At 41.7% G+C, this 15048-nt stretch overlaps 1 protein-coding gene across 1 annotated transcript in view; it reads left to right on the top strand.

Annotated features, from left to right (window-relative positions):
* LOC121715348 (coiled-coil domain-containing protein 60-like) overlaps positions 1–15048 on the top strand; it is a 46649-nt gene that overhangs the window by 9819 nt on the left and 21782 nt on the right. The window contains exons 2-4 of the mRNA XM_042100979.1: positions 2619–2699; positions 6814–6890; positions 12449–12595. Of these exons, the coding sequence (XP_041956913.1) occupies positions 2619–2699; positions 6814–6890; positions 12449–12595 (305 nt within the window). The remainder of the gene's footprint in view (positions 1–2618; positions 2700–6813; positions 6891–12448; positions 12596–15048) is intronic.

Here is a 15048-nt window from a genome sequence, read left to right as displayed (position 1 = left end):
ATACTTTCCTATAATATGACCAAAGATTTTGTGACTGTGACAAGTTTTGACGTAGGCCTACTTCTAAGACATATAAGTTTCATAACAAGTCATGGTAACAAAATTACATGGGTAACAGAATTACAAATGTTCCTATTGTTAAAACATGATGTAATTGTGTAAATTGTTCCCACAAAGTAGATGTGCCGCATAGCGGTACAAAATATGACCACACACTCTCTCCGTAAAAATAAATCACGCATGTCAATTTTTCTTTATCTTCTGCTCCTGCAACTCATGCTATGTCTATGTAAGTTTGTTTGTGTGTGTGTGTGTGTGTGTGGGGGGGGGGGGGGGGGGGGGGGGGGTATTAAAGTGTAATTCCAGCTAAAATTGACCCAAGGGTCTTTTTCTGCATTAAAATACATCAAATAAACCGTGGAGGCAGTCATTTTTGTTGATCATTCACTACAGAGCTTGGCCTGGAATATGCTATAGCCCCAAATCGCTGTGGAAACAGTGGATTAGCTAAGGGTAGTAAGCTAAACACTTTCCAAATAGCATTTTTTTAACCAGTAATATTGTTCAAAACAGCACCAAACCTAGTCAGTAGCTTGCTTAGGGTCTCTACACATAAAATGAAGCACCAACAACCTAGTTAGCGAACCTGGAGTTTATTACAGAAGACTGTTAAGAACACTTACCAACTGTCCCCCTACCAGCACCGCAGTCCGGAGAAATCCTTTGGTCACCTCTATTAACGATTTACGGCTCCCACTGACTTTCATTCAACACATGTAAACAAAGGGCGAGCCGTAAATAGACACATTCGATTTGGCTTATCACCATGATTTGACTGTTCAATCAACGTACTATTTTCCATGACATTACTGAGGCCTCAGTGAAGGCTTTGGAGGGAAAGGCTTGGAATGAAGCTTCACAGAAACCAAAATGTGATTGAATATGATCTGTTTTCTCCCCTCACTGTTCGTTCACTCTGTTTAAAAGCATTCCACTGTTTTACTGGTAAAAAGTAACTTATTTTAAAAGATAGGCAATAAAATTAACTTCTTGCATATATTTAACCATCTGGTGAAGCAAAAAACCCTTGTGTGTGTGGATCAGTGCTTGCTAGCCTCCTCCTGCATATAGCTTTTAAAGCAGGTCTGGATTGAAGACTCACCAGCGACACGATGTGCCAGGCCTCATGAAGGTGAAGCGTGCCCCCAGATTCAGGCAATTAACGGAGACAGAGATGGAGAAGAGGCTGGGCCTCTGCGGTTTGTCTCCCCTCAAGCAAATTCAGCTGGAGGAAGACGATGGGAACTTTATAAAACAATTATGCCCATACTGCTTGCTCGAGGAGGCCCACTGGCGGACCCTAAAAAAGCAATAACACACACGTGGGATATTGGCACCCAATACATTAAGGGATAGGCGCTGTCAAAGTGGAATATTAATGCTGGTTGATGTAGAATTCATCAGAGTCGCTGGGGTTCTCTGTCTGCTGAGGTAGACAGTTTTTGCTCAGCGGGTGCCAACATGGAGCAGATTGGATCTGACACGTTCGGATGAAAAGTCTTGTATTCTGTAAGTGCCTGCATGTGTTGGCTTGGCTTGTACAACTCACTTCCCTGACCTGTCTTTCTAGGTGTTCTTCCGCAAAAAAGGCAGAGTAAATGTTTAACTCATGAGTTGTGTGTTGTGTTTTTATGCTGTTTGAACCTTTGGAAGTTATTGAAGCAACTGTCACCTAGAATGCTCCCTTTGGCCTGTTCAGGGCGACATTGGAGGGCCACATAAATCACAGAGAGTCGACTAAGCAAGTCCCCCTATAGCTCCTGTGAAAAGGTTTCATAAGATCAAGAACTCATTCTAGTAAATGTCACTGCCCGCGGCCCGCATACTGTTAATATTTGCATTCATAAATTTGTATGGGACCGCAGCCCCGTGGAATACTGTGGTAAACAAATAGGCATGTGGTACGGGGCTGTTTGGAAGCAGAACGATGGGGAAAAGGCTTTCGGAGCAAGTCAAGTGAAAAACTCTGTGGTGTCTGGGCCTAACGCGAGCAGATTTACTGCAAATGAGATCATCCATCAAGGAGGGGTGGGGGGGTTGCGCAGAGGCTGGAGCACAAGGGCAAGAGCTAGGCGATTCTGGGATGGGGGGGTGGGGGGGGGGGGTTGGGGGTATAGGGCGTCTCGCTGCCAAAAACATCCGGCGTGAAAAATGAGAGGTTTGTCAGCTTAAGGCTCTCGCTCTCCTGCGGCATTCTGTGATGAAACTCATTGCAGGTCCCCTATGAGAGACTGTGTGTATGGAAAACACCTCTCTGGCTGCCTTCATGTTCCCCAGACTATACAGAATAAATCCAACCTCTTCATGGACTCTATTGAAAGTGTAAACAAAACTCTCTAAATGACATACAAGCACAGTTTTCATAGTATTTGAATGCTATGTTCTGATTGACAGTGTTTAATTGTCTCACATCAGTTGATATAATTTGTATGATTTTCATAACTTTTTGTGTGCTTTTCCCTTTTGTCCACAACATCTATTTGATTTATTTGTCACTATTTAATTTTATGTTACTTATTTTCATCTCTTTTGTGCGTCTTTTCCTCTTGTGTCCACAGGCACTCCAAGAGACGCCCGTGTCATCTAAGACGGGGCCTGTGAGCTCCTCCGCCAACCTCGTCTCCACACATGCATTGATGGTGTGGTCCTCAGTCACACAGCACATAACCTGCTTCAGATATGACTAATGCGATAGGCAGTGACCTGTGAATGCTTTCAATAATTTTTGATTCTATTGCTTGTGTTGCTTGAAACTTTATTAATTTTTGATTCTATTATTTGTGTAGCTTGAACTTTTATTAATAATTAACTATGTTAGTCTGGACATACATTTCACACATGTCTGTTCACTGATGATTCTTCACAAACCCCAAACTCAGGGTAAAGTAAGACTAGATGAATGTGATCTGGACTTTGTATAGGAAGGTCATCGTGTAAGAGATGGTCTAGAACAGTGTTTCCTAAACTTTTTTTCTGGGGACCCACTTTTTAAAAATGACAGACCATCGCGACCCATTTCACTTCAGATCTAACATGCAACCACCAATATTGTTTTAGGCCACAGGTTCTCAAACTTTTCTATGCCCCCCCCCCACCCCCTCTATGCGTCTATGCTTTATTTGGAAAGTTGAATCTGCATTTAGTTAAATGTTGTTTGTAGGCCTTATACTAAGGCTGTGTATTGATGTTGTGACCGGCTATGTTGTAAGAATAGAACAGGGGCTTTTGCGCAATAGTCAAAAGATAATGCGCCTTTACTGTAGCCTAGTAGAGTTTGCGAGGTGGAAAACAAGAGGAAATAATAGTGTTTAAAATGCCGAGTGACGTCTGGGGGTCACTGAGCAAGAACCGCTCTAGAAGGCCCAAGTTCTTGCTCAGTGACCCCCAGACGTCACTCGACCCCTTGTGTGGTCATTTCCTGTGGGCTAACTCAGCCTTGACTTGACTCCTCGGAGTCCCATGGCCTCACTGGGTGGCATCGTTCACATGATCTGACCGCTGCGGGATCGGAATGTGCCGTAACTCCGTAATTAAATGCTGTCGATTGATTTCCTCATGAGGTGCAATTTCCTCAGGCCCTGTCAAATTCTAAAGGAGATGTTTAAGACTGGCTCGGAGCCAGTGAGGTCACCTCGTGGGCCTGGCAGGCACACTAGCCTCCTCTTCTGAAAATGTTTTTACTGTTTACACACATTTTCAGATTTTCAGATTTTCAGTCTATTTTTTATTTTTTTTTAATCTACACACAAAACCTACAATTGCTCACTCAGAATGCCTTAAAATCTCTTCAGCAAAATGACACACAACATTCGAAGAGAAGTTATGGCGATCTGCTGTGGGAACTTCAGTTGTAGACCTATGGCAACTTTCCTCCATGCGGCAGCAGGGACCTCTCCCTTACGATGTTGCCTAGCACCCCTCCCTCTTGCCTGACAAATTGGATAGGCTGGTGTGAAGTTGTTGGGTTGGTCCTGTTCTCTTCAAGCCTCCTGTTCGCTTCAATGACCTCTGCTAGCTTCTGCAGGACGCGGTCATGGCACCACCCGTAACAGCCCTGGGTCAGTGCAGTCTTACAGCCGGAGAGGATGTGTTGTAGGCTGGGACTCTGGTGGCCACAAAGTTGTGCTGTGCTGACTAGTGTGTAAGCAATATTGAAACCAATTTTCCCCCAAATAATTTGCTGTCAATACAGTATTTTACAGCCAACAAGAAAAAAGGAAGCAAAATACTATGACCAGCAGATATACATGGATTTTTGAAAAAGCTGATTTTGCCAAAGACAGAAATTACTGATTACTATCAAATGACCTTGCTTTTTACAAAGAAAATATATTACTGTGCTTGGGGTGGGGGGTGGGAGGGGCAGTTGGGCATGTATATTTATAGGCCTATAGACCCTTTAAACTGCAGAAACAAACATACTGTATGCGTTCCTAGGCATTTCCCGAGGCACAGAAAGCAACATTGAGCTAATGGTGACAAACGACAAGTTTTACATAGTCTATTCATAGGCCTATACTAAGGCAATGATTGGATGGTGTTCAGTAAAGTAATGAGTGTTTGTAGCCTGGAGATTCCAGACCCTGGTAATCTAGAAAGATTACAGTTTTTTTCAACTGCTTACACACTAAATCTTTGTTTGTCACACAATTTTCTAAACATGTCTTCCAAACATCATAACCCCACACCAAATCTGTAAAACCATACACTGATTTTCAGTGTTTGACTCAGTTTTCAATTTACTAAAACACATTTTGCAAAACACCACACAAAATGTTCTACTTAACACACAAAAATCTAACAGGAAGTATCTTGAGTTCATTTTTCAAACACAACCCATTAAAATAGCACACTAAATCACCAGTGCTTCACTCAAAAATTAAAAATTCAAATATGCTTTATTGGCATGACAAATAAGACATTCGTATTGCCAAAGCAGTCATACAAAGTATAGAGGGAACATGAATAAGACACAGAAATAAAACTAGGTGTCTATGTGTACACATAGATATAGGTGTACACTATATCACAGTATAACAATAACAACACAGAAACATAATAATATATAATGGTACACATACATATACACATGCATACAGTACACATACACACACATATACATACATACACACATATATACATACATATATACTGTATGCATATATGCACAGATCAGCACACCTTTAGAACAGGACAATATAGAGATACGGATATAAATATAAATAAATGAAATAAAATCAAATAAATTTATGCTGGAGTCTCTCAGCTTATGACAGTGTGTAATGTATCTTGCTGCTAGAGGGGCTGAATGTCCCTCTCCTGAGAGGATAGCCAGTTTTTCATGTGTGCCCATGGTTTCAAACTTTGGGTAATATGTTTTAAAGCTAGGGAAAGATGCATCTCTTATGTCTTTATATTTATCACAGTGAAGAAGAAATGGCTCCTCTGTTTCAACCTTCCCTATCTGGCAGTGACCACATATTCTTTCCTCTTTGGGCAGCCAGGTTTTCCTGTGCCTGCCTGTTTCCACTGTAAGATTGTGGTCACTTAGCCTGTACTTGGTCAGGATTTGCCTCTGCTTCGTATCTCTGACAGAGAAGAGATACTGTGCCAATTTATATTCTCGATTTAGGGTCAGATAGAATTTCATTCTGCTTTGACTGGTATTGATTTCTCCAATGTTCCAAATACTGTTCTTTTGCTTGTTTGATGACATTTTTGACACTAATTGCTGATTTGGATGTTGTATATTAGTGTTTGTTATGGAGTTAGTGAGCTTCAGTACCAGTTGGCACAAGGTGCTCTTATCAGGGTTCAGTTCCTGGGTTTTTAGGGCCTCAAAATGGAGTGTATTTTTCGAACTTGATTTTAAGTGCATCCAGAATTTTAGTGCTCGTTTTTGGATAGGTATTGCCAATGGGTAACGGCCTAATTCTGCCCTACATGCATTGTTTGGTGTTTTTGTTTGGACTATATCGATATACTATAAGTATATATCGACAGAATTCTGCATGTAGGGCTTTCACTCTTGTATGGGAATGCATATATAAAGCCTATGAAAGTTGTAAAAAACTGTTGGTCTGGCCATGACTAATGTAATGGCCCAACTCGAGGGGCGACACCAAGCATGCATTTGAAAATCTCACTACACGCAATTGGATAACACCAAGACCAGTGTTTACTGACTGATTCGTTGCAGCACTGTCATCATCTGTTTAGCTCGCCTCTGGCCTGACTATATCAGATACACCGATGTGATTGGTTCCTCGCGATGCAAGGGATAAAAGTAATGTGCATCATTACTCATTGCCAGAGTGTCCCGCAAAGACAATTCAAATTGTGCTCTCGTGAGAACTCTGGATTTCCAGGGTAGTGTTTGTACATTAAGGACTGAGTGTGAATAAGTGATGTATAAGTAAGTGTGCCATTTTGATAGGTTGTGTTTGAAAAACGAAAGCAAGTTACTTCCTGTTAGATTTTTGTGTGTTAGGTAGAAAATTGTGTGTGGTATTTTGCAAAATGTATTTTAGGAAATTGAACACTAAGTCAAACACTGAGAATTAGTGTATGGTTTTGCAGATTTGGTGTGGGGTTATGGTGTTGGAAAGACATGTTTAGAAATGTGTGTGTCAAGCAAGCATTTTGTGTGTAAGCAGTTGAAAAAAACTTTTAGCACTACAGTAAAGAGAGGTAAAGTGAAGAACATTGGATTTCCTAAAGCACATGAATCAATGTACAGATTCTTTTTTCCAGAGCTCGTCATTTCATGTCCCACAGACCCGAAGTAGAGAAGATATTGTCAACCTTAAGCAACACCTGGCACAAACAAGGTGAGAGCAGCATTCTGCTGCATTCTGATTTTGACCACATACATGTTTACATATGCATCAACACACTCAAAACAGGGAGGTACAAATTTAGTTAATTAGGGTTATAAGTCTTAGCTCAGTATCTGGAGGGAAATAATGTCTCGCTCATTGATTGTGTGATTGCACATGTGGGATTTGGTGCTGAAGCTGAAAATGGCAACAGAATAAAAGCAAGATTTTAAGACTGGGATTACATGAAAGGCACAAAAAACCAACATTGTGTTCTAAGCCATCCCGAACACCATAGAAATTACATTACTGTCCTCCAGGGTCAAGGATAGTAGTCATCCTTCTTCAAGTTGTCAGTTCATCATGGAGCAGAAGTAGTTGTTTTCTGTGAAAACATTACATGTGTGGAGGTCTTTCATGCGTTTTTGTTCCCTAAAAGTAATACTGCCAGTTTCACCTTTCAAACTCAATTTACTGTGCTCACTAGTTTATCAGTAACTCCTGCAGTCAAGAGAAGCTGAAAAAAGGGGAAGGGAGAGGGAAAACTGTTGTTGCTGGACAGTAATAATGGCTATCTGTTCCAATGTTGTGTCTTCCCTCTGAGGAGTAGACGAGCTGGACAGAAACTGGAACACCATATAGATTGCGTTATCATTGCAATGTTGCAATAGGTCTACCACAATAATTTTTGTCTGTGTACACACTAAAAAAGAAGGAACACAGTACCTCATCACTTGAACTGAGCACTCTTTCTAATCTGACCAGATCCTGATCCTGCAACAACTAGCTCAAGATATAGCAACATATTATTTCTGTATTATGTCTAACCCTTTTGCTGCTTGCTTTCCATTGAGCATTGGTGTACCCCTGAAGTCAGTCGATTATTCATCCTGTAAATGCTCTTGTAAAAACAATTGTTTCAGACTTCAGACTTCACACCCTCTCTTGTCTGTGTGCTAACTGCCCTAAGAGAGAAATGCATTTGCGTGCTGCTAGCACAACCGCTAGATGAGCTGAGGGTCACCCTGCCTGGCGCTGGTGTAGCCAGTGTGTTCATCAGGAGTTGGCTGCTCTTGTAAATGCATTTGTCTCTGCGACCTACACCCAAGCCCTCGTTTGAGTTAATGGCTCTATGGCTAAGTGAAACGTATTAAAGTGCCAATGGCATGATTTTCAGATGAGATGAGAAGCTTGCCTCTGTGTGTGTGTGTGTGTGTGTGTGTATGTGTGTTCAGTTCACCCACTAAGCTGCCTGTATGGAGCTTTAGCTCCGGGTGATATTTGACTGGCCTGGTGCTTGGTCACAATCTACCAGATGAGCATCATTTCCTTTTCTTTTTTTTCCACTCGCAGTGGGGGGGTTTTAGCCACCTCCTGCCTGTGGAAAAACACGGAGCATGGCGAAAAATCAGCTGTGGCATTTAGTGCGACAGGCTGGAACCCCATGGCCCACTCCAGGGGCGTCTTGTCAAATAGCAGCATGGCTCCTCTCAGAAGGCTGACATTTCCAACAGACTCCTCTCAGGCCCCTCTGATGGATGTCTGATTTGAATGATTAATTATTTATCTATCAGGGGGACTATGGAGAAGGAAGAGGAGGGAAGCGTGGCATTTTCTAGAAGCTAATCGAGAAGCTCTCATCCCTCTCTCTGAATGTGAAGTAGTGTTGGGACCGCAGTCTCTTTCACTGGGTAAACACACAGTGACAGATACCCTTGCTGTTTGCCATTCAGGACCACTTTGGGCTCAGACCAACTGTCACATCTCTTGTTGTTGTCGACCTGCGCTGGTGGTGGCTGTAAGTTCTCTGCCACGGTTATGAAAGCGCTTTGCTGGTGAGCTTAAAGGTTACTCAAGTAATTTCACTTCAGTGTAATCCTGGGTGATTTGTTGACTATGAGCAGGTGTGTGGTTGAAAGATACCGTCTTGGCAAAAAGGTCCCATCCAAGGCATCCAAACTAGTTTGTTCCATGCCTTACTAACACTGTAGCTAGAATTTTGGTAGAGAAGTTGTCCGTGGGATTTAGTGATTGAGTGAACTGATGTGGGTTAGCATAGTACTGCACCAATGCCTGCACAGGAAGGCTACACTCTGTGTGGTTTTCAGGGGCTAAATCAAACATCTGATGCAAGCAGTGTCTGAATTGTTTGTTGAAGCCCATGGTTATGATGTAGTCACAGAGCATGTGAGTAGATGCTATAGGAAAATCTAGCGTGATCTATCTCTTGTATAGATCTACTGAAACATAATTACATCTGCATGTGGAGTATACACATGTATCACACATGAATAGAAAAAAATATTAGTTCTTCTCACAGGTCCCCTCATGTAAAATGTGTTTTCCATTCTTTTCATATACGTATGTGTTTCTCCCAATATGCCTGAAGTGCTCAGTCTGCCAATATGTTTACCTTTAGCCCTAAACTGTCATAGCTTGTGGTTATAGTAGTTAGCAATAACATTTAGCATCCAGTGCTCTCATCAAAATTGAATTGAGACTCTGTACTCTGATATCTAAATGTGGAACAGCTTTGACTATGATGGCCATTTTGAATGGCGATGAATGAAGACCCAGTCAAGCCAATGGTAGGAAAGATCAGGAACAGAGTTTTATTTACAATGATGCACATCAAAGGAGAGACACCATGACTTGACCTAAAGACCCACCAGCTGCTCTAACTAGACAAGGAAATAGTTAGAGTAGTATCCTTCCAGGCTGACAAGAGATGGCGTTGGTGATCCCATCTTACGTGGACCACACTGAATCAAACAATGATTAGTGCCAACCTGGCAGCCCAGAGCAGATCACTACTGACGCAGGGGATGCACCCATGCAGAACAGTGAAACACTGCAAAACCATAATATTCCCTCTTATCTCTAAACACATAGTCACACACATATACACAGGGACAGTACAGGAGCAGAATGAAATAAAAACAGTCATCTCATATGTGTAAGAACAGAAACATCAGGACATAAATTACTTGTTTACTTTATTTACTATAGGAATATAAAAATCATAATTTCTTATTCCAATACGCTCAACTAATATTACATTACGGTTGCAAAGGTGTTGTTATAAGGGGATCATTTCACTGTTCACTGTCCACACAAGAAATTAGCTGCATTGACAGTGTTGCCTGGCGACCAGTATCAAGATCAACTGTAAGCTACTGAAAATATTTTACAGCCATGAAGGGGGCATATGTCAAGTGTGTGTGTTTGTAGGTACCTCATAGTCTTTAGATATTTGATTACAGTAGCACTGTTTTCATTGGTTATAAATTATTGTTACAAAGATGTTGGAAAGCTTTCACTTAAAAGAAGCAAATCAGAGAAATGCAGAGACTGTGTTTCAATAGAGATACTATTGGCCTTGGAGACTGGATCAGCCAAACTCTAGAACAATGAGCTATTTACAAGTCAACACACACACATACACGCTCACACACATAATTCAGAGTATCGTATCACATAACAACCCCTTGGAGATGAAAGTCTTGAGTAGCTTAGTGCCTCTCCGTATTGTTGAGATGTAAAGTAGAATGGGGTGGTGTGAGACCAGGGGAGCCATACTTCACGTGCACCCCCTTGCTGTGACCCGTTCACTCTCCAAAGCAGAGAAGTACTTGCATGATTAAGGAACACAGTGATGAATTGCTTTCTTAATGCTGCAGCATAGTCAAATGATCTCTCTGACATACGCCACTGTGGCATTTTCTCTCTCTCTATCTGTGCAGTAATGTAAGGTAATTATGCATGCAATCTGCGAAAGCATGCAGCCACATTCTGAGAAAGGATGCGGAGTGGAGCTAAATTGCTGTAATGAAGTAATTAATCTGTTGTTGTCAGGCTTTGCACTGCACAATTCTTAGTCCGGGATATTTTTTAAAGCACTTTGCCGTGTGTGTGTGTTTTAAGACCTTATTTGTTGTCTGTATATTTGTGGATTCACATTTGCATGTGACTCAGGAAGTAGGTCCAGACGTTTCACTTGCAAAGGTTCTGCTCTTTTAAAGATGTGACTAGATAATTTATGAAGCGTACATAATGTGTACACGTAAATACACAGGTGTGTGTGTGTCTGTGTGTGTGTGTGTGTGTGTGTGTGTGTGTGTGTGTGTGTGTGTGTGTGTGTGTGTGTGTGTGAAAAAGACCATCTGGTCTTTCTTTCCTATTAAAACTTTAATAGCACAAATGTGGCTAGAGAGAACCTTTAAAGTTAGCTAGCTAAGAGTGAAGCAGGTATGTTAGTGAGAAGTATGCAAATTTGTTCCATAAATTCATTCAAGTAAGCATTGATTCAGCATTGATTTGCATTAATATTCATGCATTTACCCAACACGCCATGACCTACTGCATAAGAGTGTGTTTGAAACAGTCTCTTTTTGTGGAGGCCCATCATTACATGGCCTACCTTTATGCTACAGTGTTTGTTCATTACCTCTTGGGGGCATAGGCTACAATTTGGACTATTGGGTCAAAAAACATGCTCACATTTATTTTTTGACTGTTTAATAATATGTGTTTTCTTCACTGTGGCTTGGGAGCATGTTCAGTCACGTGTTTGAGCATTTTAGAACCACTGATTGACCCTTTTCCAAGTAAATAGCATGAGAAGGGTATTCCAAGTCTTTAATTTAGTAACAAGCCTGGATAAGTTAACACAAAGCAAGTGGTAAAAAAATGTTACAGATGGAGACAATATCAACTCTTTGGATCAGTGGTTGAGCTGGCAATTTCCTGCCGGGAGGATCAGCCTATCCGCGCGGATGGCATCATTTGTGGCCATCGGAAATGTGGCACCTAATTGGCTTGTTTGTGAAAATGGTGCCAAAAGTGAGCACATGTCAGACACCATTTTTAAAGATGGGGGCGGCCAGCTGGTATGCTAATTGGCTGAAGCTAACCCTCCAAATCCTGCCCCCTGATTTGGATGTGTACCATAGACTCTTGAGTTAACTATACCAGGATGTCACGATACTTGGAAAATCCCCCAGGGTTAATGTGTCCAAGACAGTGTAGTTCATTCAAATTGTTACCTTGGTCTTTTACTTTCACACTTTGGTTACTTAAATGTTGTACAATGAGAGGTCTAAAGAATATCTCTGTCCACCCACTGTACATTGTTATGGAATGCATTCTCTTAAGAATGTTCCAAACTTCTCTCCTCTGCTGTCTACATTTAGCTGGCTAAGGTGAAAACCATCTCCGTCCACATTGTTGTTTTTGTATCGTTTTTCAACGGTTTCGCTTCCACCCTGATTTGCCATAAAAGTGTTGTGTTGTTGGTGGTGGCTGGAATGTTCAGTTTCTTTAGAATCATGGCAACTGCACGTCATTGTATCTAAACTGCGTTTTCACTGTACTATAATGCAAACCCTGTGTTTTCAAATGTACTGTATGCACTCCAGAGAGCGTTGTCAAAAAGTATAATTTTCGGAGTATCGTGTCGGAATGTGCTGTTTTAATGTGGACAGAGGGCTAAACGGAGATATTTCCCCGGCTTAGTGTGGACAGGGCCAAAGTGTTAATGTCACCTTGCTCCTTTAATGCATGCCCTGCAGGAGACTCCTGCGGGCAGTCAGACAGGGCAGAGGCTACTTTCAGCTGCTGGAGAAGGAGGCGCAGGAGGCCAAGGGGCAGGAGACGCAGGGAGCCCCAGGACCTCAACCCCCCGGCCTGTCCTCGGACAGCGACACAGACTCAGAGAGGTGAGAGGCAGAGCCCAGGCTTTTATTTAACCTTGATTTAAGCTGTGCCAGAAAGATCAAACACAGGAATCCACATTGTATTTGCTTCATTTTAGGCTTATGTGCTTTTAACCTTGGAAAGGCCTCCATCTTTTGCTGAGGTCTTTGCTATGGCAAACAGCAGTACATGCCAGTATCTAGCAGAATGTTATACCTATAGAATAACAGTTATATGCATCAAGCATTAATATGAAAAAACAATTAGGGTGAAAAAAAGTACTGGGACATAAGATCAACTGCTAACCTACACAGTAGGATAACTTCAAGTATAATGATGGAATGATGTTTTAAATTGACCTTCTCTACCTTCTTGTTCTTTACACTGTATGTTTTTTTTGTTATCGTGGGGAGCTATGAATTGCCTAGTAACTGGGGGACATGGTAATGCTGAAATGTGAAATATGAGCAGTGAAGCAGCGTCCAAAACTGTAAATCAGAACTGTTGCCATTGTTTACCAGTGTGCCTGTCACATAGCAACAGCCCAGGCCAGCGTATGTAACAGAACTTACTTTCTCACTTCTCATTGGCATTGCCATGAAAACAATAACTTTACATGCTCAGAAATTCAAAATCCTGAAAGCACTGTAATGAGATATTTATTGATTTTGTAGCTCATTTATTCACAGAAATATTGTAACTATGTCAGAATTGAGTTGTTGCTTAGTTTAACTGTTGCTATGGAGGTTCTTATCTTGATGGAACAGTGGAGAAGGTGATAATATTTTTCTTCATTAATGCATGAGCTGTAAGTAATAATGCCATATAGCAAAATATCAACTGTAATTTTAGCTCCATTTTAGCTATAACAACTTTTATATTGATTTAGTCCATGCTTATGGACAGGTCTCTGACTGTACAACACTCTATAATGTAGTGAGCATGCTCTGTTGGGGTGTTCCATGATTGTCCAACATGCTGTTGCCCTTGAGCCACACTGTTTTCCATATGGGACAGGTCTCAGGGCAGGTGGTGGAATCACTGTTTTCCTTCTGTTAACCACACAATGAATAACTGAAACTGAAAAATGAAATGTAAATAAAAGTGTATACATATCTGTTTTATAATATATGGCCTTGCCTTCTTTCTATGCATGATGGTAATGGTGATGAATAACCATGAGCCAGTGCATTATACATGGTCAGTATCAACCCCCGTCCTGCCCTCTGCCACCTCACCTCTCCCAGCACAAGCTGTTGGAGTGGCCTCATTTCTATGGATGGCTTCAGCCAGGGCCACTCGATTGTGAAGCTAATACCCGCGGACATATTGAAGGCATGTTGCAGGGCCGCGTGAGGTCTCGCATCTGCACACATTATAATATTTAAATAACATTTGCACATGTTTACAGCATGGCAGTCATTTTGCATGTCTGTCTCATTTTAGCCAATGTGGTCACAATTTACACAAGCAAAATAATCAGAAACACTTTAGCCACAGTGAAAATTGTGTTATATCGAGTAATTGCACTGAAAACCTGCCCTCTATTTGACTCCAATACATTTGGATGAATCTAAGTATAAGTATATACTCTTTTGATCCCGTGAGGGAAATTTGGTCTCTGCATTTGACCCAATCCGTGAATTAGTGAAACACACACACAGCACACAGTGAGGTGAAGCACAAACTAATCCCGCCTGCTATTACAGCGGCGCAGTAAGGGATTAGGTGCCTTGCTCAAGGGCACTTCAGCCATGGCCCACTGGTCGGGGCTCGAACCGGCAACCCTCCGGTTACAATTCCAGAATGCTAACCAGTGGGCCACGGCTGCCCAAACATATTTAGCTGTTGTAAATGGTTTCTGGTGAGGACAGTGTTTACATGTGTTGACACTTGTGGCTAGCATGCCATCCTATATGTGTACTTAACCACATGGCCCACTGTCGTTCTGTAGTATGTAGGGCACGTTACAGAGTGCATACTTTCACACCTCACTTCTTAGGGTGTTAAATTGCACTTAATGTAGTGCTGCATATCAGCTGTGACAAGTGTGCAGCCTGGGCAATGTTGGTTACCCCAAAACGCCTGAATTGTTTGGAGTCAAGTCACACAGAGTTGTGCCTTTCTTCTCTTTGGCTGTGATTTTTTTTAGTTCTGTTTTACTTGTCACATGCTTTCATTTCTTGCTGTCTTTCTTGTAGGCTTTTCCCCTGTTAGTTCCCTGAATATGCCTATGTCCTGAAATAGATTCCCACTGATGTTAGTTATATCTTAAAATAGACTGTTTCCTCTCGAGTCTATAAGGAAGATACTCCTCCACGCCTTCTCACTTATATCAAGTGTCTCACTTAGTTCCCTGCATTCAGACTTTTATGGATCAGGTGAAACTGAGTTGAAGAATACATTTGTTTCTGTCTGAATGACCCTTGCATCAATGCATGTTAGGTCTTCTAACGCCTCCAATCTTCTGCCTTGA

This window comes from Alosa sapidissima, chromosome 8 (assembly GCF_018492685.1).
Source record: "Alosa sapidissima isolate fAloSap1 chromosome 8, fAloSap1.pri, whole genome shotgun sequence".
NCBI classification, from domain to species: domain Eukaryota; kingdom Metazoa; phylum Chordata; class Actinopteri; order Clupeiformes; family Clupeidae; genus Alosa; species Alosa sapidissima.
The sequence above is the reverse complement of the archived record's forward strand: the minus strand, read 5'-3'. Positions and strand labels throughout refer to the sequence as shown.